The 26,694-nt window shown below is 37.9% G+C and overlaps 1 protein-coding gene across 6 annotated transcripts in view; it reads left to right on the top strand.

The window, feature by feature from the left end:
- Positions 1–26,694, top strand: part of BANK1 (B cell scaffold protein with ankyrin repeats 1) — a 321,139-nt gene that overhangs the window by 285,626 nt on the left and 8,819 nt on the right. For all 6 annotated transcript variants that reach the window (XM_059887725.1, XM_024993521.2, XM_010805953.3 and 3 more), the window contains 2 exons: positions 7,012–7,077; positions 21,890–22,068. In XM_059887725.1, the coding sequence (XP_059743708.1) occupies positions 7,012–7,077; positions 21,890–22,068 (245 nt within the window). The remainder of the gene's footprint in view (positions 1–7,011; positions 7,078–21,889; positions 22,069–26,694) is intronic.

The following is a 26,694-nucleotide window of genomic DNA, read 5'->3' as shown; positions in this document are numbered from 1 at the left end:
AAATTACTAGGGACATCACTAATGTCTACACTAATATCCTTTTTTATTGACTACAGATGTTCAAAAAGTGAAGTCAAACAGTGAGTCCACATGAAATCCTATGGGAAGAAATTAGCCCCTAGTTCAGTGCTCTGTAAGCAGTAGGTATTCAATAAATGTTGTCTGCCTGGTTCAAAAGGAAGACAGACCTGCCTGCCCAGTAGTGGAGTGAGACTTCGCTAAACACTCATTATAATGGACTCAAGCTCTAATGACACAGAATTCCATAAACCAACTGCTGTCATTCTCTGAATGTCCCAACTTCCTTAATAAGAAACATTTCAAGAACAGAAATATTCTTATTTGCATCAAAAAGGATAAATATGCAAATCAAAGCAGTTTGTATTCTACTTAAATAAAAATTAAGTTCCTTAGAAGTAGAAAAGGTAATTTATAGTGAGATTTCCTGGTTTGGGAGAAGATTTTTGTGGGAACACATCGATCAGACTTAAAAGTTTCCATTACAAACTGGAAAGAAAATTAATGTCTTCTCCTTAAGAAACCAAAGCATTCATTGATATTTCCACTGAATTAGAATTTCTGTACTATTTTCCTTTATGCAGATATGTACTTTCCAACTTCCCATCACCACCAGTCTCCCAAGTATGCTGTAACCACCTGACTTCACATGTGCTGGCTGACCATTTGTAGATCCTCACCATCCTCCTCTCCCCCCAGAATCCCACAGCTCCTGGCTCTATGTCTGCCAGTCAGTAAACTGCTTTCAGATGAAAGGCTTTCATATCACGTGGCTGATGTGACTATTTCTGTTTGTGACCATGCCACCCCTCACAACCTATTCAAATGTGGTGACCTGCGTTCGATAAATTTGTTGAAATTGGCAACGCACGACTATTGCTAACAGAATGAAATGGTGCTTTTAAGCTGACTGGAGTGCTCAGTCTATCTTGATCCATTTGCAAAGAGGCTGCATCTCTTCCCTGAGCTTCGATTTGATTAGTGAGCATGACTACTTACAGGGTTAGAACGTTCTGTTCCCTGCCTTTGCTGGCTAGACAGGAGCTGTTTACATTGCTTGACTTTACCTCACTCTGCCTTTTTGTCATTAGCATGCTCAGGGTACAGATTGGGGAACAAGGCAGGCAGAGTAGGGCTGTGGAGGTTGCATTATGGCCCCTGCCCTTCCTGCCTGTTTCTCATCTCTGTCCTCTCATCAGTAGGCACTAATGACACGTTTGACTCTTGCTTAAAATAAGACACCAAAAATGGAGGACAGAATGAAAACTGACCGCGTCTTGTTTACCTTTGCATCCTTAGGACCTAGCACAGCACTTAGCTACATGGTTACCAATCTAATGAAGTTGGCTGAGCGATTAATAAATGCTACTATACTATGGACCTGAAGCAAAATACCGATCTGTATATTTCATTTTATATCAAATCCCTGGTTTCAGGAACTATCAACAGTGATAGGTATACAGCTCCAAACAACATTTCATGTCACACTTCTAATGGGCATGAAACATCAAGGGCTTTGTGGTTTATAATTCATTTCTTTATGAATGCACTTGGCTATTGCACAGACTTTCCATTACCTTAGCCACTTATAAAATAATTCCAAATAAGCTTTATCAGATTTTCAAAGAAGGGCAGCCCTGGAAGAATCTGTTTGCTTGAAATAGGCCACTAATGAGGTTGACATGAAGAATGTTCCTGCAGAAGCAACCTGCAAAGACAAATAGTGCAAGTGAATTCGTTATATTTCACTTTCTCCTCCTCCTCTGCTCTTCTGATAGTTCTGCTTTGCTTAACATTTTGAATATTTAATACTATGCAAATTTTTCCCATTCAGTATCATTTCTATTCTAGAGAAAATTTTATAGAAGTCATTCTACCAACATTTAAAATAAATGGGTTGGTATTTGGGGCATTTGCATTGTTTGAGATTATTTTGAGCCTCAAAAATTGTTTTTCTTCCTTTATGGACTTTTTTAATGTTTAAAGGTAGTGAAAGGTACTAATAATGCATTCATTATTCTTTCTTCTTAAATTCCAATTTTAGGTAGGAAGAGAAAAACAAGGTTTCACTCGGTCAGAGAATCATCAAAATTGACGTTATGTCATAATTGCCTTGACAGCATCATTTGAACGTTGATGCAATAAAATACTGTCAAGAATAATATTCTCCAAGATCTTAAACACATGGGAACAGGACCACCCCCATATATTACAAAAACTAACATTAGTCTGTGACTTAACTTTCTATTGTTTCTGTTCGTCTAAACCTCCACTAAAAAGAATTGCTTCCTCAAAACCATGCATTTTATTTAAATTCATGTGCACTTAAGAATTTATCCAGGAGCTGTTTGGCCTGGGCGGGCTTGGGAAAAAAGAATTGGTAGCATTTTAGCATGTCAGAACTAAGTAAGACCCTAGAGATCATCTCATCTTAGCCTTAACTTCATTGGCAAAGGAAATAAAGGCCTGAGGGAAAAAGTCATTTTCCCATGTCATGCATGTTGTTAATATTAAGATAAAACTACACTCCTTCCACTGTCCCAAGTTGATTACCATTCTGGTATTTAGATTTTTTTCAGTTACTATATGTTTAGAACAGACTCTCATCTTACCACAAATCCTATTGTACAAAAATAATACTTTCAAATCTAAACCTGAGTGATCCATACTCAATGTTTGGTTCTCCCTATAACATGGGTTTTCTAGTTGTCTCCTATAAACGTTATGCATTTTATGATTAAAATGCATAAAGCTTTCTAGGACCAAGATTTTGCTGGCAGACACAATTTAAATGTTTCAGCTAATGTTTACTGTAAAAAGAAACATTAACAAATTCGGAATTTATATCTTTTCTTAAGGCTAATAGATGGGCTTCCCTGGTGGCTCAGATGGTAAAGCGTCTGCCTGCAGTGCGGGAGACCCGGGTTCGATCCCTGGGTTGGGAAGATCTCCTGGAGAAGGAAACGGCAACCCACTCCAGTACTCTTGCCTGGAAAATTCCATGGACTGAGGAGCCTGGTAGGCTACAGTCCATGGGGTCGCAAAGAGTCGGACACGACTGAGCCACTTCACTTTCTTTCAAGGCTAATAGAGCATGTGTCCTTGGTATGCATGTTTGTACTGGGCATCCTTTGGGTGGGTTGGCTCTTTCTTCAGGAAACAAGTTAATATAAGTATCTTCCCAAGATAAACTCATATTCAAAAACACCTCCTAACTTTCATAGCAATGAGAAATGGTGTGTTTGGAAATATGTTAATTGCTAATTGAGCTTTGTAAGGAAATGAGGTTTGTCTCTAGGTGGAAGGAGGGAAACAGTTGTAGTGGATGGAGCCAGAAATGAGTTAGGAGGGAATTTTAAGGCAGATTAGACAGATAGAGGGGCTTCGCAGCGGCTCAGTGGTAAAGAATCCGCCTGCCAACATAGATGTGGATTCATTCAATCCCTGAATCGGGAAGATCTCCTGGAGAAGGGAACGGCTACACGTTCCAGTAGTCTTGCCTGGAAAATCCCATGGACAGAGGAGCCTAGCAGGCTACAGTCCATGGGGTCACAGACAGTCAAACACAGCTTAGCAACTAATCAACAACAATACCATGGAGCATGATTTAGTGCCTATCCTTCTCTTAAAGAGTTCTGTGATCAGCACTTTCATCATCATCCTACTCAGAGCATCCTATCCCCCACCCCAATCCTACATCCCATTTCACGATGTTATGGCTAAAATAGCTGCTTAAATATCAACATTAAATACACTGCTGTCACTTCTCAATCTAGAAACTGAGACTGTTTACCTGTTTAACATTTCCTATATTTCACAAAGTCTGGATATTTATTGTCAGCAAAATGTATTTCAACAAAATATAAGGTGATTTTTAACAAATTAATGCCAAAAGCTGGAAAAAGTAATTCTATTTACCAGTACTCTATCATAGCTTCACAATTTATCAGAGTTCTTAAAGCTTATCAGTAAATGTGCATTTTATTGGACAAATTTGTTTTCTGACTTTATCTTTGGATTCAGATGTTTATTCATTTTAATGATTCCATATTACACCATTTTTTTGTCTGAGACAGTCTCAGTTTCTGTCTTAACAATATTGGTGAAAAAACCCAGAGTGTCTGCATGTTATTAAAATTTCAAAAGTGTTTTATGTTTTCAAGACTTTTAGAACTGGCCAATGAAAAAAATCAAGTACCGCTCATAAAAATACTTTTATTATCCTAAAATATATTCATATACCATATATCCACCAGTATATTTTATTTGAGAAAAAAATGTAAGCCACAATCCCAGAACTTGCCAGTATGTTATATTTAGCATGTTTTCCAAATACTGACTTGAAGCAGAAAATTGATTTTCAACCAAAAATGTTATTTCATGTGTGTAATTTCTCTTAAACACATCATACACTTAAAGTATATTTGCTTCTCCTATTTGAAGGAAGACAGTAGAGCAGGGTCGGAGAAGGCAATAGCACCCCACTCCAGTACTCTTGCCTGGAAAATACCATGGACGGAGGAGCCTGGTGGGCTGCAGTCCATGGGGTTGCTAGGAGTCGGACACAACTGAGTGACTTCACTTTCACTTTTCACTTTCATGTATTAGAGAAGGAAATGGTAACCCACTCCAGTGTTCTTGCCTGGAGAATCCCAGGGACAGGGGAGCCTGGTGGGCTATCGTCTATGGGGTCACACAGAGTTGGACACGACTGAAGCGACTTAGCAGCAGCAGCAGTAGAGCAGGGTACCCTTTCTATTGACAACAGCTTGCAAAGTATAAATGCATAATAAATAACAGTTGATTTGATATGGTTTAGGGAATGTTCTTGGGGCTTCCCAGGTGGCACTAGTGGTAAAGAACCCACCTGCCAATGTATGAGACATAGGAAATGTGGGTTCAGTCCCCGGGTCAGGAAGATCCCCTGGAGGACTCAGGCATTCTTGCCTGGAGAATCCTCATGGACAGAGCAGCCTGGTGGGCTACAGTCCATAGGGTCGCAAAGAATCAGACACGACTGAAGTGACTTAGCATGCACACACAAAGGGAACTTCCTTAAATTTCATAAAGTGCTATCTGAATTCATCACAGATATGACCTTGATATTAGATCAGTTTAAAGAATAAAATCAAAGAAGCCAAAATACTGCTGGGATGCATCTCCCAGGCAGAGTGGTCAAGCACCATCCATCCAGTTGGAACACTCCCACTCCTGTGTGCCTCCGTCGGGTTACCCCAGGGACTCCCATGCAGCTGTTCAGGGGAGCAGAGACAAGCATGTGGGAAATGCCCTAAGGTTCTTTCTTTTTTTGGCCACACCACGTGGCATGTGGGATCTTAGTTCCCAGACTAGGGACTGAAGTGTTTAAGTGAAGTCTTAACCACTGGACCGCAGGAAAGTCCAACCCTGCCGCTGCTGCTGCTAAGTCGCTTCAGTCGTGTCCGACTCTGTGCGACCCCATAGACGGCACCCCACCAGGCTCCCCTGTCCCTGGGATTCTCCAGGCAAGAACACTGGAGTGGGTTGCCATTTCCTTCTCCAATGCATGAAAGTGAAAAGTGAAAGTGAAGTTGCTCAGTCGTGTCCGACTCTTAGCGACCCCATGGACTGCAGCCCACCAGGCTCCTCTGTCCGTGGGACTTTCCAGGCAAGAGTACTGGAGTGGGGTGCCATTGCCTTCTCCGAGTCCAACCCTAAGGTTCTTTTTAATCCTCTCTCTAGGGCTCCTTCTTTGCTGTTTTTCTTTTGACAGAACATACTTATTTTACAGTTTCTTTCAGAGTGTTTCATTACATTTAGTTCTTGATATGCTGTTTTGCTGACTTTGTCTCACTGTGGTTTGTTTCCTTGTGTGATTTCTAATTCTTTTTCTTTATTGGAGAATAATTGACCTGCAGTGTTCTGTAAGTTACAGATGTACAATATAGTGATTCACAGTTTTTAAAGATTAGACCCCATTGATAGGTAATAAAATATCAGTTATATTCCCTGAACAGTATGTCTTCAGTTATGGATTATGGAAGATGAGAGGCAGCAGTGCTGTGAAGAACCACGCAATAGACTGAAGTGCAAGCCTTGAGAGTCCAACTCACATCTCCACCAGCAACAGTTCTGGGATTGTTTCGATATTATGTAGCCTTTTAAATGTTAGTTATTTCCATCTTCCTCATCTGTAAACATATGACATTGGATCAGTCCTCCAAGGCCTCTTGCAGTTCCCAAACTCTGTAGTTTAGCCTACGCATTAAAAATAAATGGAACTCTGGGATGTTCAGTTTCTAGAATCAAGCTCTAAAGGCTATAGACTTTTCCATTAACAAATGCCAGAAGGTATACAGAACTTTGTGGGTACTCAATAAATATTAAACAATCAATCTTATCTTTCATCTGCAAAATGGGGTGAGTAATGCTGACTTGTCTCACAGAATTCTGTGTGAGAAATAATAAATGAGAACAAAGCACTTTTCAGATAATGAAGTAATTCGAATAAGCTGCTTTAATAGGTCTGAGGTCTAGCTAGATGATGCAAGAATAAAGTGTCTTTTTTATTATTACATCTGTGAAATACAGCAGTCTTTTCATCTGTTTAAGAAGAAACAGTCTATTATCCTTGCTTATCACCAAAAAGTCAGCATGAGTAATTTCTATACAAATGGAATTTTTCATGTGATTTTACCATTAATCACTTTTAACAAAATGCAGCTTTTATCTTTACCTGATATCAAAATGGAATCATATCTTGATTTAAACAGTTTAATGAGGCGTTCCATCAGTATTATACTACTCTGAGCAAAGAAGAGGCTTTTTGAAATGACTGATAAGCTGCACAAATAAGAAGATTGTAAATCTAATAATCCTCCTACTAAAAAAATAATACAATTCAGGAATTGTTACTAAGGAAAATGAAGTATTGCATTCTAGTTTCCTAGAGTCTTCTACAGGATGTTCTTTTTAATGTTTCTGTTCAATAAATATGTGTTCTGTTTTTTACAGTGTTTCAACAAAAAGCTGCCAGAAGACAATCTGATGGTGACAAGTTGCACGGTCCTAAGAAACAAGGTATTGATATGAACTTCAGCTTTTTAAATAATCTTTAAGAGTTAAAGAAGTTTTATGAATACTGACTAAAGTCTCCTGAGATAGAAGTAAATAGCTGTGTACTTGATTAATTTTACTCTTAAGTCACTGTCTTACCCAAAGTAACTTTTCCATAAAAAGATGATTGCAAGATAATTCTTTTAGTTAATAAAAGCAAATTATTTTAATTAACAAAAGGGAAGAAATTAACAAAGGCCTTATGAGGATATTTGTGGTGATGTTGATGATGTTGTTTGTTATCACAGCTCTAGGAGGGTCAAGTAAGACAAATTCTCACAGACCTTGAGAGAGAAGTCTCTAGAACTTAACTTGGTAGGAGGGCCAGATGACTGATTCCCCAGAGGAGACCACCATGGGTTTTCTGTGCTCTGCGTTGAACTCCAGGCAAAGATTGTACCCTTTTCTCACAGTTCTCTTGCCTTAGGCACTGAATCCCACGTTTTTTGTTCTTTATGTTCTTCTTTTTTGTTGTTTTGTTTTGTTTAATTTTATTTTATTTTTAAACTTTACATAATTGTATTAGTTTTGCCAAATATCAAAATGAATCCGCCACAGGTATACATGTGTTCCCCATCCTGAACCCTCCTCCCTCCTAAATACTTATTTCTAATGCAGAGAAGAAATAAACATTGTAGCTACTGAGGCATCTCACACAGGAGGAATGTTTTCCTCTGGTTCCATAGGAGGTGGCTGCTTCCAGTCTTTTCTGATACACTTGGTTCCTATTGAAAAGAGAGACTCTAGCAGGTGATTTATAATAATATTTTTCTGATAATAAGGCATTGGTTAAGATTCAGAAATGCAGAATATAAAAGGTAGCAGAAATGGAGGTAGTGCTGGATGGCTTGATAATCAAAGAACACGTACTGATGCTTTTAACCTCAACCCACTTCTGAAATAACGTCCCTCCAAAGTCATTCAGTTCAGTCACTCAGTCATGTCTCTTTGTGACCCCATGGAACACAGCACACCAGGCTTCCCTGTCCATCACCAACTCCCAGAGCTTATTCAAACTCGTCCATTGAGTAGGTGATGCCATCCAACCATCTCATCCTCCCTCATCCCCTTCTCCTCTTGCCCTCAGTCTTTCCCAGCATCAGGTTCTTTTCCAGTGAGTCAGTTCTTGGCGTCAGGTGGCCTAAGTATTGGAGCTTCAGCTTCAGCAACAGTCCTTCCAATGAATTTCTGATTTCCTTTAGGATTCCTTTAGGATTGAATGGTTGGATTTCTTTGCAGTCCAAGGGACTCTCAAGAGTCTTCTCCAACACCACAGCTCAAAAGCATCAGCTTTCTTTATAGTCCAACTCTCACATCCATACATGACTACTGGAAAAACCATAGCTTTTGCTAGATGGACCTTTGTTGGTAAAATAATGTCTCTCCTTTTTAATATGCTGTCTAGGTTGGTCATAGCTTTTCTTCCAAGGAGCAAACATCTTTTAATTTCATGGCTGCAGTCACTATCTGCAGTGATTTTGGAGCCCAAGAAAATAAAGTCTGTCACTGTTTCCATGGTTTCCCCATCTATTTGCCATGAAGTGATGGGACCAGATGCCATGATCTTACTTTTCTGAATGTTGAGCTTTAAGCCAACTTTTTCACTCTCCTCTTTCACTTTCATCAAGAGGCTCTTCAGTTCCTCTTTGCTTTCTGCCATAAGGGTGGTGTCATCTGCATATCTGAGGTTATTGATATTTCTCCTGGCAATCTTGATTCCGGCTTGTGCTTCATCCACCCTCGCATTTCTCATGATGTACTCTGCATATAAGTTAAATAAGCAGGGTGACAATATACAGACTTGATGCACTCCTTTCCCAATTTGGAACCAGTCTGTTGTTACATGTCCAGTTCTTACTGTTGCTTCTTGACCTGAGTACAGATTTCTCAGGAGGCAGGTCAGGTGGTCTGGTATTCCCATCTCTTTCAGAATTTTCCACAGTCTGTTGGGATCCACACAGTCAAAGGCTTTGGCATAGTTAATAAAGCAGAAATAGGTGTTTTTCTGGAACTCTCTTGTTTTTTTGATGATCCAACGTATGTTGGCAATTTGATCTCTGGTTCCTCTGCCTTTTCTAAATCCAGCTTGAACATCTGGAATTTCACAGTTCACATACTGTTGAAGCCTGGCTTGGTGGATTTTGAGCATTACTTTACTAGCGTGTGAGATGAGTGCAATTGTGTAATAGTTTGAACATTCTTTGGTATTGCCGTTCTTTGGGATTGGAATGCAAACTGACCTTTTCCATTCCTGTGGCCACTGCTGAGTTTTCCAAATTTGTTGGCATATTGGGTGCAGCACTTTCACAGCATCATCTTTCAGGATTTGAAATAGCTCAAATGGAATTCCATCACCTCTACTAGCTTTGTTTGTAGTGATGCTTCCTAAGGCCCACTTGACTTCACATTCCAGGATGTCTGGCTCTAGGTGAGTGATCACACGGTTGTGGTTATCTGGGTCATGAAGATCTTTTCTGTTCAGTTCTTCTATGTATCCTTGCCATCTCTTCTTAATATTTTCTGCTTCTGTTAGGTCCATACCATTTCTGTCCCTTACTGAGCCCATCTTTGCATGAAATGTTCCCTTGGTATCTCTGATTTTCTTGAAGAGATCTCTTGTCTTTCCCTTTCTATTGTTTTCCTCTATTTCTTTGCATTGATCACTGAGGAAGGCTTTCTTATCTCTCCTTGCTATTCTTTGGAACTCTGCATTCAAATGGGTATATCTTTCCTTTTCTCTTTTGCCTTTAGCTTCTCTTTTCTCAGCTATTTGTAAGGCCTCCAAGTAATGTTACCTTAAAATTGTTACCTGTAAATCACTGAGAGAGACCTTAAAGCTGGAAGTTATTTTACCAGCAGCCACTAACCACTTCCATAGTCTCTTTTTGTTCCATTATGTAAATGGCGAGGTACTGGTTGCACCAACTTCTAACACCTGTCGACCTGTTGAATACATAACCTCAATGGACTTGGTCCTGGGATGCCCTGGATCATCCTCCAAAGAAAGGTGTGTCCTTAAATGAATAATCTTCACCCATCACGTCAAGTGGCTTTTCTCATGACAGCGACATTGTGCTTATATCGTTCTTGCAACAAATACATGGTATTTGAATGCAGCACATGATTAGCGTGAACTTCCAGTCTCCCACAAATCACTTGGATATACTGCTTATAAATTCATATGCAAAAAACTCCTTACTGGGCAGTTTTTTATATCTAATGATTTCTTATTTTGAAGGGAAAGAAATATCTTTTTAAGTCTACTGTTATCCTCCCACTGTGCCTTTAGCTCTCTTAAGAAATAGTTGCAGAACTCCATGTGAGACCATTGTACAGCTTGGATCAAACAGTTATTGAAGAATTAAAGTAGAGAAGATTATTCCTATCTGGACTCCTCCACACATCTCATAGAACTCTGGAAAGAATAAAGAGAGGGGATGCTTTGAGCTCTTTGGGAGAAAGTTCCCATGAAGCATTTTTAGCAAATTATTCAATTATCATACTTTAATTAAATCATGTTAGAATTAAGGGGATGATGTTAAGAAGGCCACGGGAGATGGAAGAAGGTAACAAGTGGCAAGTGTAAGGAAGGGATCTCAGAATGCCTGATGTATTATCCTCTGGTTGTCCCACAGAGAGCAATATAAGGAAAGGCTGCTGATGTTTTGGAAGCCTGTATGAAATCTATTATTATTCTACCATAAGTATAGAAGAGTAATCCCTTGTTTGCTCAGAAGAAAGGGGGCAGAGGGAATGATGAAAGTAAACAAGAACCTAAATTATAATATATTTTATTGGGTTAACATCTGTCCATGTCTTGTTACTTAATGTGCTTCCTCAAGATCAATGATAACTTGATTTATTTTTTAATTCTTGGGGATTAGGATACTGAAAATTTTAATTGAATTTTTGTGTGAACTTTTCTGTCTAGATATTTCAATCCAATTATTGATGATATTTTTGATTAGTCAACTTAAAGGAGTTCATTTCTTGGTTCCTTTAACTGCGGACATCCGTAATTCAGCAGAATGGAAAAGAATATTGTTCTGTTTTCAAGGATAGAGGAACATTAAATCTTACAAAATGTAAAGAAAAAAGCAAAGCCTTCCTGATGACTGCAATCTGAAATCAGAATCTAGAGAAAAAAACAAGAATAATTGGGAAGGGGGACTTCCCTGGCCGTCCAGTGGTTGAGACTTCACCTTTCAATGTATGGGGTGCAAGTTTGATCCCTGGTGGGGAAGCTAGGATTGCACATGCCTCTCCACCAAGAAACAAAAACATAAAACAGGCACACTATCGTAACACATTAAATAAAGATTTTTTTAAAAAAAGAACAATTGGAAAGAAAATTTTTTAAAAATCAAATACCTAATGGGCTTACTCTGTCCAACCATTCTTCTCTAAACCTTTTCAGATATTTATGACCATCCAGACCATAGGACATACTTAGCAATCAAAACAGCTTATGCCTAAATTAATGAATACTCTTCAAATATCCTGGGATTTCATGGTATAATAGGAAAAGTAATACATACTTCACCAATGATAAACTATTCGGTAGAGAACAACAAAAACAAAAAGCCCCTTGTGTGAAGTGTTTGTCAGAGTCAAGATTTTTTAAAGGGACTGGACAGGTTCTCTAAAGGTTAAGGAAATTATTCAATTATTTCAGTATATATTATTTTTTTACTGAAAGGAAAGGAATTATGAGAGCCAACTATTTTTCCATTGTAAGTACAGACATTTCAGATGCCCTGTGTTGAAGACTGCCAAGGGATTGCCAGGAAGTTTCATTGTTGCTAAGTCAAGGAATTTTCCTGAGGAAAAGGAAAAAAATTAATTGGCACCATTTCCATGGAAACTAAACAGATTTCTTCAACTCAGTTTTCACATTTTGAAAAAAAAAAAAAAATAAGAAAAATGCTGAGGACTTTGGATCACAGGTTAGAAGTTTCCATCAAAATTCAGTTTTAAAGTCAGTTTTTCCAAATTACTTTTAAAATTAGAAAAATTTTAAATCAATACCATAGCGTTGTCCCCAGAATATGCTGCTACCACCCACTTCCCAAAATTGAGCACCATAGAGTGGTCAAGAGTTTGTTCCTCAACGTGGCTAACCAGAGAACTGAATTTTGGCAGTGAGTTTGGAATCAATCACAGTTTTGATGTCTGAGTCTTATTAACTAAGCTCATGGAGGACTGACTTCTAACCCTCAACTCCAATCTATTAAATCTATAATATGGGACGACTCCTTCCAAGTGACAAGAATGCTTGCATTCATTAGACACTTTCCAAATAATGAAGTTTCTATAAAACGTAATTAGTGATTAGAAGACTAGCAGGTGAACTTGATCAAGTCAGAGGGTGCTGGAGGAACATAAGAGCTTCAGGGACATGGAAATATCTGGTTTATTTTTCCTGCCTCACAAAATAATATAATAGTCTGGGGTAAAGATTGTTCATGTCTCCCAGACCTGTTACAACTTTTTTCCCCATTATATCTTTTTTCATGGGCTGTACCAAGGGGCCTTTTTCTATCTTCACCAGAATCATCCCATTTTATTAGCATAGTCGGACCTCAAAGATGATGCCTGGCAATTGAGGAGGTTTAGCGTTCTTAGCATCCTTAACTGCCCCTCTGGTCATGGCCACAGATATGTCCAGTCACACAGTGAAATAATAATAATCCCTCAAGCGTGTGTTGTTGCTGTCATGCTTGGAAGGCAAACCGTATTTTTGAGGGATTGGGGTAGTAGGTAGGAGGGAGGAGGATCACATCCACCCTAACCAGCTGCCTATCCAAGTAACTCTCAGTCCTAGGTGAGCATACGAATTATTTGTAGGGCTTCTAGAATTTGATTGCCTATGTCCTACTTTAGACATGGACAGCAAGTGGAACACATGAGAACAGCCATGTGCTATAATAATAATCACCTCACACCAACACAAAAAAAAAACAAAATCTAACCAAAAGGAACTATTTCTCAGGCCATATTGTGGTCAAACCTGGCCTCTAAATGTATTATATTTAAAAAATAATGTGCACAATGTAATTTCAACATTTTTTAATGTTTAAACCTTTCAATTTTTGCCATTTTAAACCATGTTTTAATCTGTCTCATGTAAAAATTCAAATCTCCAACCACTCCCTATTGTATTACTATATCGTTTGCCACAAATGACTTTTGATATTCTCATTTATCATCATGCTTTCCATATTGTTTTCTTATACTTGAGACACATTTCTCTAAACTCATAATTCTGACAGAACTGGGAAAATAAAGATATATCATGAGAATCATGCTATCAACAAAAACCTAAAAGAAAAAATATTGATAATGAAGACTATTCTGATGTGTTTAACAAGCAGGCACTAAATCTTCTCTGCTCAATAATTCTATCTGGCACCTGTAAGCTTTGGAGTTTGCAACTTGTAATATAATCTCTACCCACTAATTCTTCAACGCAGACTGAAAAATCGTTATTGGCTGGTCTTTTCAAGGAGTGTGCATGCTCTTGGGAAAGATATAGTCAGGGAATGCACCTTATATGAGCTCTCTAAGTTCCCAGTGCCATACCAGTTTGATGAATCTTAAATAATAGAATTTTCTGTAAGTAGGAGACCTAGGGAAATGCAGATGGTATTACCCGTATGTGGGAAAAAGAGAATACTGGTCCCTGAGGTATTTTCATCAGGTTGCTTTTGCCAATACTTGATATATTAAAAAGAAAAGGGGAAATTATCAAAATGTGGTCATGTGTACTCTACAGAAGAATAATGGCTTCAATTCTCTTTTTCAGTATAATGTACATTTCTATTTGTCATGTTGTTTACGGAAGATTTGTTTTGGTTAAAGTCATACCTGGAAAAACTTGTGTAATAGCTGGGGTCTTATCTAAATGGTGATGTGTCAACAGCCCACGGTGGCCTTTCAGAAATGCTCCTGAAGGAAAGGCATCAAAATGATGGAATTCTTAATAACAATAGAAACAAAGACTTAAAAAAAGCTAATAGTGACAAAAAAATGCTAATAGTTAAAAAAAATGATACTAATTCCAGTTAATTTTAAGGTTGAACAAAGGAGATTGAAACAGATAAAATGAGTAGTTCACCTGCTGACCCCCAGTTATCACCCGATTTGTTGTTGTTGTTCATTCACTAAGTCGTGTCTCTCTGTGAGTCCATATGCAGCCCATGGACTGCAGCATGTCAGGCTCACCTGTCCTTCACAATCTGAAATTTGCTCAAATTCATGTCCACTGAGTCAGTGATACTATCTAACCATCTCATCCTCTGTCACCCCCTTCCCCTTTTGCCTTCAATCTTTCCCGGTATCACAAGTGCTAGTTTTTGAAAGTTCTCCCCTCTCCAGCTCTGGTCTTTCCATACACATACGGAAAAAGTAGTTCTCTTAAGTAGAAAGCAGGCTGAGATCCTGCAATAAAGAAAGCTGTGTGATGGAAGGATGGGATGGGCAAGAACCACTGTTTGTTCAGGAAGTCACTTCCTTGTAGACCTATGAGAACATAGTGCCAAAGAATCACGCTCCCTGGTACGTAACAAAGTTACACTAGACAAAACCACTAAGCCCTGGGATTTTGAGTTGTGAATTGCACCTGCCAAAGTCCTGTGTAGTCCTGAAGCAGAAAACTAAATTTGATCTGAACACAAGGAATGGAAACAAAGGATAAACAACCACCAAGTCTCTTGTTGAACAAGATTTTATGAAGAAGAGGATATGTAAATAACAACTTCAAAACCCATGTCAAAGGAAAGAAAGAATTCATCATGAAGACTCAGTTTAATTATACTTTGATAAATGATTTATTTAATGAGTGAGGTTGTATCTTCCCAAGAACCATCAAGCTATCAGAAGAAAAACAATGTGAAATATTCATGCATGCCCCCCCACACAAAATGAGATCACCTCAACTAATGACTGGTAACTGTCTAAGTCTGAAACATTTTACAAATATTTTAATTTTTTAGAAGATAACTGAAAAGAAGTATGAGTTATTTTGAATTTTCATTTATTAAATTAAGCTAAACTATTCAGCTTTCAGGATCAGTGCTAGATTGTTGTTGTTCAGTCACTAAGACGTGTCCGACTTGTTACAATCCCATGAACTGCAGCACACCAGGCTTTCCTGTCCTTCACTATGTCACAGAATTTGCTCAAACTCATGTCCATTGAATCAGTGATGCCATCCACCCATCTTATCATCTGCCGCTCTCTTCTCCTCCTGTCCAGAATCAGGGTCTTTTCCAATGAGTTGGCTCTTCCCATCAGGCGGCCAAAGAATTTTAGCTTCATCATCAGTCCTTCCAGTGAATACTCAGGGTTGATTTCCTTTAGAATTGACTGGTTTGATCTCCTTGAAGTCCAAGGGACTCTCTAGAGTCTTCTCCAATACCACAATTAAAAAGCATAAATTCTTCAGCAGTCAGGCACTCAGCCTTCTTTGTGGTCCAACTGTCGCTGGGAAAACCATAGCTCTGACTGTACAGATGAAGAAACAATCCCAAAATAATGGTGAAATATCTTAACTTAGATTTTCTGTTTTAAAAATAAAAGTCAGTTTTAAAACTTAGAGAATGGTGTAACAAGAATTTGACATAATGGACTACATGATTTATTGGGAAAAGATCACAACCTAAGAAGTTTATATTTAGTTTGCTAATTAGTTTGTTAGCTTGCTGATTAGATTTTTAGTTTGCTAATTAGATTGTTAGTTGTTTAGTTTGTTCATATAAGAAGAAAATAAATATATTTTTTGGATATCCAAGATTTTTAAAAAAGATAGCGTTTCTATGTCATCATCAAAGTATTCCCCAAAATATCTTCTAAGTAAAGGAATGACAGTAAAATTAAAAGCTTGAATAAAAGTTATAGTGTTAAAGAATTTGTGGTGAATAATGAATTCAATAAAACATGGAATTAAGTGTAAATAATTATTAACCTTTGCAACAACCCTGTAAGTAACGGTATTAGACAAACTGAAGTTTACAGGGGTGGGGTAAGACAGAGCTGAGATTTGTACCTGTGCTTGCTTGGTTCTAAATGCCATGCTATGTATTTTCTTTTATAACAGATGTTGGTTCAAATTTGGATAAAAGACAAAATCAAACTACATCTTGCTTTTAAAATATATACTGCATAAATATACTAAAGAAAACAAAAGTTGAAAATTTATGGTCAATAATGACTGCTTACAGAAACAGAAACAAAGGTATTATTTTCAGTCTTAACTTTAGAAAAAATATAATTCAAGGCAAAAGTATTAGACAAAGAAAATGACTTCATTTATTTAAATTCTGAAATCCAAATAAAAGCATGTCATCCAAATAAAAGCATTCTTTCATGAGGCAAATATTAAAACATTATAGTATTTAAATAAAATGTGGTAAAATAAAAGAACCTGACAAAACCCTCAATAGTAGTGACATGTTAGAAATACTTTGAATCTTTGATAAAATAGTAAAAATGCAAAAAAAAAATAGAATAGAAAAAATTAAGATAATGTCAGTTGGTGCTTAATAAAATATATGCTTTTCAGGGTCCTTAATTGATAATATGCTGTATGAGTTTTTTTAAATTCATTAAAAATATGACCTATTCAACCCACTCTCTGATCTCAATATGTTAAGCAGAGGCAACGTCATACCCTAAATCTTTAGTGAGTAACAATTAAAGGAAAGCAAAGGAAGCAGACACTAAGAAAAAGAAAAACTGGAATAAAACCAATGAAATAAATCTAGTAAAAGTTGAAAATTAATAGAACTTGAGGAATTCACAGATATGAAATGTTGACTAAATCTAAAAGTTTATTTTTAAAAGGAGTAAATTAGCAAATCCTCTGGCAAATCTAGCCAAGAGAAAACACCAATAAGAAAACCAGTCATGAGAAAATGTCAGTATATAGAATCAGAGGAAATGTTTATTTTATTTTCTTATATCTAAAAATATATGACTTTTCAAAGAGAAATGCTAATTAACAGAATTATGTCAGATGATAATGATGTGTCAGTATAGGTTTATCAGTGGCAACAAATATCCCACTCTGGTGGGTGATGTTGATAATGGCAGAGGCTACACATACGTGGGACTGGAGGTAGGTGTCGATCTCTGATCCTTCTACTCAATTTGACTGTGAACCTAAAATTACTCTAAATAATAGAGTATATTACTAGAACAAAGTCAACTTAATAAAAAAATTATGTAAAGTGATGAATGGAATTTTTTAAATACTACACAACTAATAGCTAAGGAATGTTTGTATGAATTTTAACTCAAAAGATTACCCAGGACAAGTTTTGTCACTGCATTATTTCAAACTCAAGTAAAACAGAATTTTCATATTTTATGAATCATCCCATCATCACTGACTTGGTGGACATGAGTTTGCGCAAACTCTATGAGATAGTGAAGGACAGGGAGCCTGGCCTGCTGCAGTCCATGGGGTCACGAAGAGTTAGACACAACTTAGCAACTGAACGATAGCAACAATATTACTTTGCAGACATCATAAAAGAAAAAAAAATATTCACTATAAAACAAAAAGTTCCTGCTAAATAGGGCCAGGATACCATTTTCTCACATGTGTAGATTAAATAGACTAAATTGTTCCTAAAATAATTTATAAATTTAAGGAAATCCCAGTCATTTTGAAAGGACTTTTTTTCCTTTGCGGAGAGACACAACAGTTTGGAATAATGCATTTTTTTTTAAACTTTACAAAATTGTATTAGTTTTGCCAAATATCAAAATGAATCCACCACAGGTATACATGTGTTCCCCATCCTGAACCCTCCTTCTTCCTCCCTCCCCCTACCATCCCTCTGGGCCGTCCCAGTGCACTAGCCCCAAGCATCCAGTATCATGCATTGAACAATGCATTTAAATTCATAAAGCTGATAAATAAATAATAGCTGAAATGAGGTAACCATTTAGAAAAAAAAGAGATTTGGGCATCACCATTTCCCATGTGTGTTGTCTACTACTTATGCAATGCAAAGCTGTAGTATCTAGTGTTACATTGGCGTGAATCCCCTAACTGTGAAAGAATGGTTTAGATTAATTGCTAGAAGTTTTTGTTCTTTTTTTTACTGACATATGTACAACATTGATATACATTTACCATATATACAATTTTGCATCCTGCTTTTGTACTTGTCCTTATATAATAAGCACACTCTTTGTTGCACGTGATCTTTTAAAGTATTGATATTATTTTAATGACTACGTAATACTTATTAAGTAAATACTTCACATTTTAAATTCTTTGGCATTGACCAGTCAAGTTGTTTGCTTTCAATTTTTCAGGAAAAAATGTTCTTCTAGCCAGTCCCTTGGTAATAGAAAGAATTTTTATGAAAAGTTTAATTTGTTTTCTTACCTAATCTCTAGGTTTATATGTCCATCAGATGAATTCCTTGATGTTTATTTGACCAAAACTTGATCAGATGGAAAATCTTGTAAAGAAAAATTGATCTGAAAGGAACAAAACTTTAGAAACTGTAGTTTGTCTTGAAGCTTTAACAATAAGAGAATATGAGTCTGTCTATATGTACAAATAGTCTGACAAATGCTTTTCAATGAAAATTATGTTACACTCATTATGTTATCTCATACTAACTCTTATGAAAATAAACTAATAATAAATATAAACTTGAGGAGGAAGGAAAAACCTTTACATCCCCATAAAACAATAAACTAAATGCAATAAAGCAATCTATCAAAAATTATAGGTTGCATGTTTTGGTTTGATTAGTTTGCCCTTAGGAAGAAAGGTGGTAAAATGCCTAATCATTTTTCTTTGCAACTTCGTCATACCTAATAGTAATTTATCATGACAGTTGTTTTTAATATTTTTAGTGTGGAAAAAAAAGAGGAAGAAGCAGATGTATGTAAAATTAGTCTAGTTGTACAGCTCACTTTCAGGACTCGATCTGTCTAGAATTTTGTCACTCCTAAATTGTGTTCTTTTGTTCTGTCTGCACAACCATGCAAAACAACCCTGCCTCCTCAAAAAAAAGTCATCTTGCTTATATTTTAGCAACTAACATTTGAAATATGAAAGGATAATTGAAATGAATGTTAATAAAAGAATTCAATATTTTGGATTCAGTTAAACCCGCACGTGTAGCGAAACTGAAGCTGGGACCATTTTCTGGGAAGACTTGGCTTGAGATAACTTCTATAAAAGCAGAAAATCCAGCTGCACGGGTTTTTGAGATAAAAATGGATTCACACTTAGGCAAAGGGATGACAGAAGTGAGGTGCTAGTTAAATGGTATAACTGTTAAATGACGAAGCTAAACCTCCGCACTCTGGCAGGAACAGCACAAAGAATTCTACTGCAGAGGGCATCTCACGAATTGAATTGGAGCGTGGAGGCCTATAAAAAGCAAGTGGTATAAGAAGCAAGAGCTCAATTCTTATGTGTGCTTTTGGCTGCTAGCTGACTTTTGCTTCTCCAGTTCCCCTGAGATTGCAGGCTCCACCATCCCTGAAGGAAAAACTTTACAGTATGGAATCTGTTGGTACCTCGTTAGTCCTGGGGAAAGAGGACTTCTGAAGACAGAAGATAAGCCAAGAAAGCTCCCATGGGAATCAGAATGATTGGCCATGGAGCAGTTTTATGTGCTTGTGAATCTTTACAGAAAGGAACCCTCTCTGTGGCCCCCTTTCCGAGAGTCACTGATGCGATCTCAAAACTGACAGAGACAAGAGAGGCCATTCCAAGACTGCCTCGCGGCTCAAGTTCCCATCAAATACTTAAAACTGCTATCAAGTACTTGAACTTCTCATTTCTAGACTAACCCACCCTATCAATGAATCTTTAATACTATAGAATTTGAAATAATGCCCTCCCTGTTTCCCAAATATTCATCAATCTGGTCTGGATACAATCTAAATGAACTACTTTTTTTTTTTTTTTAATTTGCCACTCTCTTTTATGTAAGACCAAGGTACATTAGCAGGGGAGAGCTGTGTACACAGAGAGAGCACCAAGTTACAGGTTCCAGTCCTTAATCAGCAGCAGGAAGTTATTCTCACCAGCCCTAATCAGTTTCAGCAGAATTACTGTTACTTCCTTAGAGTGATAATCTCAAAGAATATCTATTTTACTGTAAATAGTTCATAATTTTTTTAATTTATTTTATTTATAGTATAGTGATCTACTTCTTTCTTGAAAACGAGTTCCCAGTAATGAGCAGTTTCTCCAGGGACATACCCACCGTACTCACCACCAACCTGCCTGTAGCTTGGTGGGACTACCTCTTCTCTCCTTCTAGACTCTGGGCGTATTTGGATTTGATAGCACATAAGATGTGTGCTGCCGTGTCTTATGCAGTAAGTATGGACACAATAGAAATATGTAAATGAGAAAGTACAAAACTCAAATGAGTTCTGCAGGCAGGCAGGGAATACAAGGGTGATGTCATCCAAAGACTTAGAGGGAGTAACAGAGATGAGGAGAGTAGAGAGTCCCTATAAGCATGCACTTCACTTATGGCTTGAAGCAATGTGTGGAATAAATAGAATGCTGACTTCACCTGTGGTCTGCAGCTTGCTCTCAGTGTGCCTCAGGCCAGTGTCCTCTGTGGTATTTGTAGCCACATGTGAAACATCAGGCCACCTACTGTTCTCATTGTGCCAGACAACTAATACATTTGTTGTTATTGTCATTGGGTTCAGTCGCTTAGCCTTGTCTAACTATTTACAACTTGTTGGACAGCTCCCCTGTCCTCCACTATTTCCTGGAGTTTGCTCATGTCCATCGAGTCAGTGATGCCATCCAACCATCTCATCCTTTGTCGTCCCCTTCTGCCCTCAATCTTTCCCAGCATCAGGAGCTTTTCCAATGAGTTGGCTCTTCGAAGTATTAGAACTTCAGCCTCAGCACCAGTCCTTACAATGAATATTCAGGTTTGATTTCCTTTAACTGGTAGATGGCATGCTTCAAAATAAACACTTTTGAAAAGGAAGCAGTTCACTACTACAAAACAACCAGAAATTAATTATTTAAAATCTTTCAGGAATAAATTTTCAAATGATCCTAAACCTCTTGTGACATTTGGATGTTGGTTGAGATCTCTTTTCTCAAAGCTGGAGAGATTATGTTTATTCCATAAATATTTATTAGTAATAATAATATTACCTTTTATTTAGCTTTCTATGTGGCAAGGCCAATGCTAAGTATTTTGTGCACATGTGTGCTGTGTGCTGTGCTGTGCTGTGCTTAGTCACCCAGTCGTGTCCAGCTCTTTACGACTCCATGGACTGTAGCCCACCAGGACCCTCTGCTCATGGAATTCTCTAGGCAAGAATACTGGAGTAGGTTGCCATTCCCTTCTCCAGGGGATCTTCCTGGTCCAGGAATCAAACCAGGGTCTCCTGCACTGACGGCAGACTCTTTACCAGCTGAGCTACCAGGGAAGCATAATTAAAAGTAATTCCCCCAAAGGAACATGAAATTGGCACTGCCCACAACCAGTGCAGTGCAAAACTTTTGTTGTTGCTCTTTCTCTCTTCATCCTTTTATGTTTTCAGTGATGAGACATGTTCTTTTCACCTGTAACTCTAGGTCTGAGGCATGACAATTTTTAGAAATGCATTAAAAAATTTGTTCTGATTTGTTCTGTAACTGCCTGTAGACTAGCTGGAACGCGAAACTCAAACTGCTTATTTTTTTAAAGTGTTTTTTTTTTTTTTCTAGTTGTCATTAAAACACTTCTCATGAAAACACCCTTCTCTCATATTGTAGACAGAGGTCGGATGGAGAGTCAGACCTTCTCCTCCATAAGGGACTCCCTCGCAGCAGGGCAGGAGGAACTCATCCTGCTGCAGGAGAAAGTCAAGAATGGGAAACTCTCTATGGACGAAGCCCTGGAGAAGTTTAAACACTGGCAGATGGGAAAGACTGGCCTGGAGATAATTCAGCAGGTAATACAGACCCCATTCTACTGTGGATCGTTCCCTCCTGTGCAGAGTCCTAGCCTCTTTGTAAATATTTAGTCTTAACAAAAAATACAGGCAATTGTTCTTTCTTTCATTTTTAACTAACCACAAAAAGAGGCTTTAAATTACCGATTAAAAGTTTAGCAATATCCAGGTTTCATGTTTACAAACAACTAATGAGATTAGCGCTAAGACTGAGTGTATCATAGCTAATATCTAATCAACGTATAAGGCTGTCCTTAGTAGAGTGAATGTTTTATGAATCTCATTGCTGAAATTAAGGTGAAGCGTCTTTACACTAACGTGCTTAGAATTCTGAAGAATGTATTATTTAGACCAGACTTAAAGGGAACACGAAAATGATTACAATCATATCAGACAATAATCCTGAATAAATTTAATGTTTTATATTCCCCTTTACCTTTGGAAAAATAAATAGATATGTATCAGAATTTGCATATGTATAAATATATACACATATAAATATATATCATGATTTGCATATAGATCAGTCAAGATTTACAGGGAAATTATGCCAAGAGTATTAAATTCAGATAAGCCTGTCTTCTATAAAAATAATTTACATCCTGAAAGGGGATTGGAGTAGGTGGTTCCAAGAGGAGAATGAAAAAAATATATACTATACATGTAATATAATATACAGCCTGTGACAGTCCTCAGTGAGGGGATTCAAGACTGTATTCTATCTATCCAACAGGCTGTACCACTCACAAAATATTTCACCACTTTTTTTCTTCTCCTCATATAAAGCCCCAGTACCTCAGCAGCCAGTTCTCAGGCAGCCATTTCATTAGCTACGTTAGGCCCAAATATCAATAATTATTAATAGCCTAATATGCTACCTGGAGAAGGCAATGGCACCCCACTCCAGTACTCTTGCCTGGAAAATCCCATGGATGAAGGAGCCTAGTAGGCTGCAGTCCATGGGGTCGCTAAGAGTCGGCCACAACTGAGCGACTTCACTTTCACTTTCACTTTTCACTTTCATGCATTGGAGAAGGAAATGGCAACCCACTCCAGTGTTCTTGCCTGGAGAATCCCAGGCTTGGAGGAGCCTGGTGGGCTGCCGTCTATGGGGTCACACAGAGTCGGACACGACTGAAGTGACTTAGCAGCAATATGCTACCTTTCCCAAGGGATCATTTTTCCTTTAAAATAGTGCTTAAGAAGACATTTTTTAAACAACAGAGAAATGAATCAGGATAGTGATTCAAGTGATATGGCATATAGATAGGAGATTGTTTAGGTAAGGGGACTTCCCCAATACATGTGTGGTCACACACCTTGTTAGAAGTCACCCATCTTGCAGGATGAGCTCTTGTTGCAGTTCGGTGGCTGGACCTGGTCAAGCTTTTGCAGTGTGAAGCAAGGGCAGTTGTTTTGCCAAACAAATGTTAAGAATGCTAATTGTGGAGTTCTGTAATGATGGTCGTTCATGGTCAGAACTACAGCATTGCTTCCCAGTCCACACTGTTGCCATCACCATCAAGCATCCCTCATGCTGAAGTGGGTAAAGTGTGCCCAAGCACCGAACTGCAGATCACTCTCCTGGCAATGCTAGAAAATAAGTTTATGTAAGTTTGGTTGAGATAAGTCAATTGTACTTTATCCTCCTTAGACCTTTCTGTAATAAAGTTTACAATTTAAAATGATCCAATCTAAATACGTTCTTGTTAGTGATTTCACTAGTTGCTTTATCAAACCCTCAGTTGTTTCTATTTTATTTGTGTATTTATATTCAGTTGTTATTGTTGTTCAGTCGCTCAGTCATGTCCAACTCTTTGCGACCTCATGGAGTGCAGCATGCCAGGCTTCCTTGCCCTTCACCATCTCCAAGAGCTTGCTCAAACTCATGTCCATTGAGTTGGTGATGCCATCCAACCATCTCATCCTCTGTTGTCCCCTTCTCCTCCTTCTTTCCCAGCATCAGGGTCTTTTCCAATGAGTCGACTCTTTACATCAGGTGGTCAAAGTATTGGAGCTTAAGCTTCAGCATCAGTCCTTCCAATTAATATTTAGGGTTGATTTCCTTTAGGATTGACTGGTTTGACTTCCTTGCAGTCCAAGGGACTCTCAAGAGTCTTCTCCAATACCACAGTCCAAAAGCATCAATTCTTTGGTGCTCAGCCTTTTTTAAGGCCCAGCTCTCACATCCATACAAGACTACTGGAAAAATCATGGCTTTGACTATTTGGGCCTTTGTCTGCAAAGTAATGTTCTGCTTATTAATACACTATCTAGGTTTGTCACAGCTTTTCATCCAGGGATCAAGTGTTTTTTAATTTCATGGCAGCCATCATCATCCTCAGTGATTTTGGAGCCAAAGAAAATAAAGCTTTCACTGTTTCCATCATTGCCCTATCTATATGCCATGAAGTGATGGGACCAGATGCCATGATCTTCGATTTTTGAATGTTCAGCCTTAAACCAGCTTTTTCACTCTCCTCTTTCACCTTCATCAAGAGGCTTTTTAGTTCCTCTTCGCTTTCTGCCATAAGGGTGGTGTCATCTGCATATCTGAGGTTACTGATATTTCTCTTCTCTTGATTCCAGCTTGGGCTTCATCCAGCCTGGCATTTCATACGATGTACTCTGCATATAAGTTAAATAAACAGGGTGATGACAGTATACTGCCTTGATGTACTCCTTTCCCAATTTTGAACCAATCTGTTGTTTCGTGTTTGGTTTTAACTGTCGCTTCTTGACCTGCATACAGATTTCTCAGGAGGTAGGTAAGGTGGTCTGGTATTCCCATCTCTTTAAGAATTTTCCACAGTTTTTTGTGATTCACACAGTTAAAGGCTTTAGCCTAGTCTGTAAAACAGAAGTAGATGTTTTCCTGGAACTCTCTTAATTTTTCTATGATCCAGTGGATGTTGGCAATTTGATCTCTGGTTCCTCTGCCCTTTCTAAATCCAGCCTGTACATCTGGAAGTTCCTGGTTCATGTACTGTTGAAGCATAGCTTGGAGGATTTTGAGCATGACCTTACTAGCATGTGAAATGAGTGTAATTGTGCAGTAGGCTGAACATTCTTTGGCATTGCCCTTCTTTGGGATTGGAATGAACACTGACCTTTTCCAGTCCTGTGGCCACTGCTGAGTTTTCCAGATTTGCTGGCATATTGAGTGTAGCACTTTAACAGTGTCATCTTTTAGGATTTGAAATAGCTCAGCTGGAATACTATCACCTCCACTAGCTTTGTTCATAGTGATGCTTTCTAAGGCCCATTTGACTTCACATTCCAGGATGTCTGGCTCTAGGTAAGTGATCACAGCATCATGGTTATCTGAATCATTAAGATCTTTTTTGTATATTTATTTTCAGTATAGTTTTAGAAAGAATTAATGGTGGTCTAAGGGGCTTTCCTTGTGACTCAGTGGTAAAGAATCCTCCTGCCAATGCAAGAGAACTGGGTTCAATCCCTGGGTCAGAAGGATCCCCTGGAGAAGGAAATGGCAACCCACTCCTTGCCTGGGAAAGTATTCTTGCCTGGGAAATCCCATAGATAGAAGAGCGTAAAGTGCTACAGTCCAGGGAGTTGCAAAGAGTTAGACATGACTTAGGGACTAAACACAACAATACTCAATTACTTCAAGACTGATGTGGCTTATCTAATACATAGGAACAATGGAATAATGAATACAGTAAGCACTTATGCAAAACAAAACCAAAAAGTAACCTGTAGATGAAAGGACAAACCCTAAAACTACTTTCCATAAAAGCCCAAAGTTTGTGACTCTGACTGAGTATGAGGATTTATTCTTTTCCCTTTCCTTCCCAACCTTCCTGATATAATTGACTTAGAACATTGTCTAAATGTAAAGTTTACAGTGGATTGATTTTACATACCGTAAAATGATGACCACCATAGCATTAGCTAACACCTCCATCATGTCACAAAATTAACATTTTTGTGTGACAAGGACATACAATATTAACTCTTTTAGCAACTTTCACATTGCTATATATAATATATATGTAATACAGTACTGTTAAATAGTCATCTTGCTGTACATTGGATTCCCAGAACTTTTTCATCTTGTAACTGGAAGTTTCTACCCTTTGACCAACATCAGCATCTCTGAATTTCTTCCACTCCTCAGTCCCCGATAACCACCATTCAATTCTGTTTCTATAAATTGGCTTTTTGAAGAGTTCACATATAAGTATGATCACACAGTATTTGTCTTTGCCTATCTGACTTATTTCACTTGGCATAATGCCCTCAGAGTCTATCCATTTTGCCAAAAATGGTAGGATTTCCTTCTTTCTCATGGGTGAATAGTATTACATCATGTGTATATATATATATACAGACATATATATCATATGATCTTTATCCACTCCTAGACACTTAGGTGGTTTCCATATCTCAGCTAATGCAACGAACGTGGAAGTGCAGCTGTTTCGTTGAGATCATGATTTCATTTCCTTTGGATAAATACCCAGAAGTAGGAATGCTGAATCATGTGCTGGTACTATTTTTAATGTTTTGAGGAAGCTCCATACTGATTTCCATAATGGCTGCACCGATTCACATTTCCACCAACTCTGCTCAAGGCTTCTTTTTTCTCCATAACCTCATCTC

Source organism: Bos taurus, chromosome 6 (assembly GCF_002263795.3).
Source record: "Bos taurus isolate L1 Dominette 01449 registration number 42190680 breed Hereford chromosome 6, ARS-UCD2.0, whole genome shotgun sequence".
Classification (NCBI taxonomy): Eukaryota; Metazoa; Chordata; class Mammalia; order Artiodactyla; family Bovidae; genus Bos; species Bos taurus.
Note: the sequence above shows the minus strand (reverse complement) of the source record. Positions and strands in the feature narration are given on the sequence as shown.